Here is a 6,745-nt window from a genome sequence, read left to right as displayed (position 1 = left end):
TTTTACTTCCTCACAGGAAGTTTGATACATTCTGGTGAAAAGCCCCATATCCAGACTTGAATTTCAGTAGGAGCTACGTACATGTTCAGCTTCACATTTGCTTTGAACGTTCTCAGTTTCTACCTTTATGCACGATATTTGGATTCTCACGATAAGGATTTTGTCATCATTCTTCAAAATTGCTTAAAAAATTTAAGGTGTGTTTTACAGGCAACCTGCATATTTTCTCTGGGGGAAAAAAAGCAGGTATGTTAATAATAAGCAAAATTAGACTCAACATTAATCAGCTGTTGTAAGGGAAGGCCCCACATGTCCTTCTGGTGGTGAACACAGAACTGAACTTACCAGATCTGTGTGGCTTACCTCTAAGATCAGCCTTCCAGAAACCAAAATTCTTCTGTCTGACCCTCTAAATATATCACTCTTTTCCTAGAGGTGAATCTGGAAGAAAGCTATAAATGAGGTTTTATTAAATGTGCATAAATTGTCTATTTCAAAGACAATCTTCCTTATAGCTATAAATTTGATTGAAGTGCTATCACTCATACAATCTCTCTGAATAGGATGTTAAAATTAGTCCAACTTCCAGATAATTTCTGTAACAATCACATCTCACTAAAGCTGGTCAAGAACACTAGAATTTGATGCATTTTATTATCCAGAATTGGCAAGTGTCTTAATTTAGAAGCAGAATTTGTTTTAAAATTTAGACTATTAACAGAAAATTGTATCTTACCACAATCAAAACAAGGCTTTTGTTTCTTTTGAGAAGTATAGTTAAAATACACATTTACAGGAAAAAAAGTTATTCTCAGTTTCATTTTTGCCTTATCTGCAAGAAAGCTGACTTTGCAGAAGGCTGCAAGAGAACAGATCCACACTAATATAAGATGTATGATCAATATGAACTATAATCTTCAACCTAAGAGCCTGAAAAATGTTACAGCTTGAGTATTTCAAATGATTTTAGACTATTTTAGAAAGGAATGAATCTTTTCCCTTTACTTATTCTCAACAAGCAGTGCTTTATTTCCCTATCTATACCCAGAACTGTTTCAGTGCTGTCATAATGGGCTGAATATCTACTTACTTACATGGAGACAAGTTACCTTCTACACTTAATCAGTTTTCTTAAAACACTTCAACTGTAGCTGTTATGCACACCGGTAGTTACCAGTATTTTAGAATAAACCACATAATAGTTTCTACAAGGGGGTAATGTTTTTCAACATGCTGTTGTAGGCCACTGTCCAATTCAGGAACTTGTGTTGAGAAGGTCAAATAACAAAACAGCTGTGAGCCCAAGAAATACAATTTCTAAGCAGTAGAAGACATCATCTGAAGCGTTATGTCTACATGGATTATTCAGAAGAAAACATGAGCATTGAAAGGGTTCATTAGTTTTTCCGCTTAAATTGTCACATTATCTTGAGCATGAAATTACCATTCTACATGGCATAACTCTGGTACAGGTACACTCTACCTAGAAGTAGATTACTGTTTTCAGTCCAAAAATCTCAAGTCCACCCTGAAATCTTTTCCTGAAGTCAAAGCAGAAAATAAAGAGTAGCAGATCTTTCTTTACACTCTTTATTAGAAAAGGCTTTTCACTCATTCCTGACAAATCAGCACGAAATCTGTTGCATACTGCCAGCTTTCAGCTAAGAAATAAAACAGACTATTACAGGTTTTATTGTATTTATGATTTGTAACTCTAGATAAACCACCAATCACCATAGAACAAGCAACAATATGAGGACCCATCTGGCACGTGTTGCTGCTGAACTCTATTAAACATATTCCTGGTGACCACGGTTTATGCTTGATGTGTCAGCAAGATTTAAGGCTCACTAGTTTCTAAATGTTCTTGAGCCTCCAACATGGTAGAAGCTGTCTAGAGAAGTACAACAAAAACAAATCTACCTTAAGCCAGGTCTGATAACAGCACTATACCTATTCAGAAGTTTTGTATGGAGATGGATTTGAAATATCTTCATATAATCAAAGCAGTAAAACAATTCTGATGCCTTTTTAAGTTGCTTTAGTCCAGAAAATGGAATATCTGAAGACTCAGTTACAGATGTTAGATGTTTCCTTACAAGGTAGAATACCCTATTATAACATAACTGGAAAGTTCAAATTTGCTCCAAAACCTGCAGAACACTCTGTACTATCATTTCATAGCTAACAGCTAAATGAGTGGACTATTTCAATCATACTACAAGCGCTGCCACAGCAGGGATAACTTTGTGGAAGAAAAGTAATTCATTGTTTTACTTGCAAGTGTTTTATTGAAGACAGCACAAGAGACAACTAGGAACTAATATACTGGAAGTTCTGTTTCTTAAAGTTCCTGCAAGTATTGATCAAAGCCAAGTATTTTAAGGCTGGGCTATCTTTAAATTTCACTGTGTGATACTGATGTACAAATCCAGTTGGTGAGTTCACCACACAATAAACTTCAAAACCACCTCTAGTTCATTTTAAAGGCACAGTACAGTTAAAAATGTCAAGTTTCCATCACATGAAGTGTTGATTAGAGATGAATTCTTGAGTGTATATTCATTACAATTACATTAGTGCATATAAAAGTCTTTTAAAACCTTGTCAGTCAAATGGTTCACTGAACTCCTGAGAAACTTTAGTGAGGATGTGGCAGGTGAAAAATAATTCTGATTATGAATGCTGACAGTTATTTACTGCTTGTACGACAGAGGGCGACAGCAAATGTCTGAAAACAACTTTTGAACTCTCACACAGAAGTCTGCTTCTTGCTAGCTGCAACTAGCAATGGGCTGGTTGTAAATCTGGATAACACCTGGATTAAAAAGGTGGTACTTACTGAATCCTCCAATTAAAGAGACAAGACAGAAAAACATCAATTCAAAGGCAGATCATTGTATTCATATAGACTATTTAGACAGGAAACAGGACTGGATTGGGAAGAACCCGGAAATGAAGAGCCTGGAAACAGGGGAGACCTATAGCAACATACACTTAGGGACTGGCCAGGCATCTTGGCCAGTGACCCCAAAGCCTGCATACAACATGCAAGCAGCTATATGGCATGAAACTAACACCTTCCTTCTAATCTTCCCCAGATAATTTCCCCAGCGATTTCCCCAGTGAGAAGTTAAGATGGAACGGATGCAACTCTGCAAAATTAGGTATTGCAACCCAATCTTACACCCAGAAGTATTAACAAACCTGTACCTGATACAGCCAAAGAAGGAAGTGATAATTATCACTGGTTAAAGCTGAAGATGAAATATGAACAAAACCCACAAAAAGGAGAACATCTGAGCAGTTAACTTTATTTAAATTAGCTCATGTAAGTTTTCCACCAGGACATCCACAAAGTATACTCTAACTTCTTGAAATCCTCTGGATGCAGCTTCCAGACAGTCAACATCAGGTTCCACCTTCCATTTGAGTTACTTGAACTTATAAATAATTACTTGCAAGTTTCCTCAACAGTCATGTTTAAATAGTGTTCAGCTAGTTCTAGTCAAAGGGAGCTCAGACTGCCTAGTCAAGTTTCAGTACCTACTATCAGTGTTTGAATACATTTCTGTCCTTTCAAATGTCTCATAGGTAGCAAACAGATTGATTGCCATGAGTTGAGCAGACTTGACTGCGTATTAGCAGGTTTGATCAAGCTACAACAGACATTCTTCCAGGTTGCCACATAAATGTATATTATTGGAGTAGATGGCACAGAAGGCTTGTTAAAATACTTCAGTGTTGTTTGTTCCTGTAAGAGTCCAAACATCAGTTCCCTGTGTTCATGCATTAACTAAGCAACTCACCTAAGACTTCTTCAAATACTGAAACTGAATTAAAATTCAGAACTTCCTGAGAGCTTGCTGTTCTGAAATACTGCAGGAAGACACAGACTGTTTTTGAAATAACTGAACAGAAACCTGTCAGTTTTAAGAGTTTGCAAACATGTAAGCAGGACACTATATTATCTCTCCTACATTTCCAAAATTATTTAACAATTATTCTTATAAAAAAAGATTACCTAAGTTACATTTCCATGTGCTTGCATGGACTGTAATTTTCCCTCAGGTAGCATTAGAAGTTTAAAATCCTGTACTTCAGAAAATGTAAACATTCTTTTTCAGAGTCTCTCAAAGGATATCTGAAGATATTTTTCAGCCTTAGAAATATAGCTCAGTAACTATATAGCTAAAATAACATTACTTTACAAAGACAACATGAATGACAAAAATATTTATGAACTGTGTTTATATAAACATATTGGCTTGTAAACAAGTTTACAACATTTACATTAAATATTGAAAGAAAACTTCAAACTAGACAATTTGCATTAAAGAGAAAAATAAGTTAAAAATTAATCACATCTTAATTATTCCATTGGTTATTATTAAGTCAGGCACCTGGCAGTTTCAGAACCAAACTGTACTAAAACACTGCAACAATACTGAATATTGTCATCTACACTAATGATTTCCTTTGACAGAGCAAAAGCCACCTCATAGTTAAGGAAATTCCCATGGTAACTCAGTGGAGATAACAGTATGAAAGTGACTTATTCTTCACAGACTGGGAACTCACCACTTCAGTAGATGTTTTTGGCACACTTTAAAGACAGCCTCTTGTTAGCTATAGTTTTATATGGGAGTCCCAGAAATGCCAGCAAAACTAATGCAGAAGTTAAGTCACACCCTTCTGAAAGCATAAACCTCATCCAAATTTTTCTAGCAATATTTACACCAGCTGTTTTGCAGGATTTTAGCTAGCTTTATTTATGAGCTTGAATAAATGAGTAAAAAAGTCCTACAAATTAGACATGAAAGTATTTAAGAAAATCTAAGTTAACAGAAAAGCATCATGAATTCTGAAATAGTTACAATAGTTCATCAAATTATACATCAGAAAGTTACATATATGTTTAATCATAAAACAATATTTTCTATATATTATTCAAACCCAGCTTCAGTATTTGTTCTGATATAACAGTGACACTCAGAAAGTGATATTCAGTTTTTTACCCCTTTAAGTGAATACACTTATTTCCTCTATTTTTACAGGTGCAAGGATGCTTATTTGGATACCAATTCCACATGGGTATGACTTCCAACATAACTTTAAGCTACATTTTTCCATCTTGAAGGCAAAAGGTTATCAACGGTAATAAACAGACAGTTCATCATCACTCATGTCTGAATCATCTTCATCCACTTCACCTTCAATGACTGACTTCTTGCCTTTGCAGCATGAAACAATTAATCCAATTAAAAAGACCTGCAAATTTAAAATAAGTAGTAAGAGTTACTATTATTCAATTAAGGGGCATACATGGGCAATATATGTGAAACAATGGCAGTGTGGTGATGCAAATGATTCAGTGACAACTACTGTTAATTATCCAACTTGATTCAGTGATCTCTATAATCAAAGTACTTACTGCAATGAATGCCCAGTTCCCAAAGTAATAGGCAGCACTGAAGAACCAAAATTTATGAAGAAAGAGGTACGTCCGAGTAACGATACACTGATCTAAAAGGAAAGCAAATAGTACTGATTAACACAGAACAAATAAAAAGTCAGCTAACTCCAATTTACAGGGTAATAATTCAACAGTTTGGAGAGTGTTCAGCTCTGAAGAACAATTATACTCCGTTGTCCATGAGTGCTGGTCAGTTTAAGAACCACCTTTTAGAAGCACAAGAGCAGGCAATTCTACTGTGTCGTACTGTCAAGCAAGCATAGCAGAAGATCAACTTGGCTGAACAGGGAACTCCTCATGGAGCTCAAGAGGAAAAAGAATTGTATGATCTCGGGAAGCAAGGTCAGGCTTCACAGGAAGATTACAAAGCTGTGGTTCATATATGCAAGGAGAAGACAAAAGGTCAGAGCTCAACTACAGTTGAAACAGGCCACTGTTGTGTCAGACAACAAGAAATGCTTATTTTTAAGTAATAAAAGTAAGATTAAGCTTGTTAATAGCAAGAGGAGATCTAAAAAAACATTGGACCAATACTTGTTAAAGATGGTCATCTGACTAACAGGGATGAAGAAAAAGCAGAGGCATTCAATGCTTTTTTTGCCTCAGTCTTTAATAACACTGACAGACCTTGGGCTGCCTGGTCCCCCGAGTTGGAGGGCCACAAGCATGTGAAACAGTGACTTTCCATTTGTGGACACTGAAATTGTAAGGGACCAGCTGTATCAGCTGAACGTTCACAAGTCCACGGGGACTGATGGGATTCATCCCAGAGTACTGAAGGAGCTAGCAGATACTGCAGCAGGACCCCTCTCGATCATCTACCAAAGGTCTTGGAAGTCTGGGGAGGTCCCCGCTGGCTGGAAGCTAGCCAATGTTATTCCAATTCACAAAAAGGGTGTGAAGGAAGACCCAGGGGACTACAAACCTGTTAGCCTAACCTCAGTTCCTGGAAAAATTATGGAGAAGATTGTATTGGGTACTACTGAAAGGCATTTAAAGAATAATGCAATCATCAGGCATGGTCAACATGGGTTCACAAAGGTAAAGTCCTGTTTAACCAATGTGATACCCTTCTATAAGGTCACCTGCCTAGTGGATGAAGGGAAGGTGGTGGATGGAGTTTTTCTGGATTTTAGTAAGGCTTTTGATACTGTCCCTCACAGCATCCTTCCAGACAAGTTGTCCAACTGTGGGATAAGCGGGTTCACAGTGCACTGACTGAAGAACTGGCTGAAGGGCAGAGCTCAAAGGGTTGTAGTGAATGGGGCT

At 36.8% G+C, this 6,745-nt stretch overlaps 1 protein-coding gene across 1 annotated transcript in view; it reads right to left on the bottom strand.

Annotated features, from left to right (window-relative positions):
* Positions 1-3,320: 3,320 nt before the first annotated feature.
* Positions 3,321-6,745, bottom strand: part of LMBRD1 (LMBR1 domain containing 1) — a 99,769-nt gene continuing 96,344 nt past the window's right edge. The window contains exons 16-17 of the mRNA XM_009333247.1: positions 5,435-5,526; positions 3,321-5,271 (exon numbers count right to left, since the gene is read on the bottom strand). Of these exons, the coding sequence (XP_009331522.1) occupies positions 5,152-5,271; positions 5,435-5,526 (212 nt within the window). The 3' untranslated portion in view covers positions 3,321-5,151. The remainder of the gene's footprint in view (positions 5,272-5,434; positions 5,527-6,745) is intronic.

This window comes from Pygoscelis adeliae, unplaced genomic scaffold (genome assembly GCF_000699105.1).
Source record: "Pygoscelis adeliae isolate BGI_AS28 unplaced genomic scaffold, ASM69910v1 Scaffold57, whole genome shotgun sequence".
NCBI lineage: Eukaryota > Metazoa > Chordata > Aves > Sphenisciformes > Spheniscidae > Pygoscelis > Pygoscelis adeliae.
Note: the sequence above shows the minus strand (reverse complement) of the source record. Positions and strands in the feature narration are given on the sequence as shown.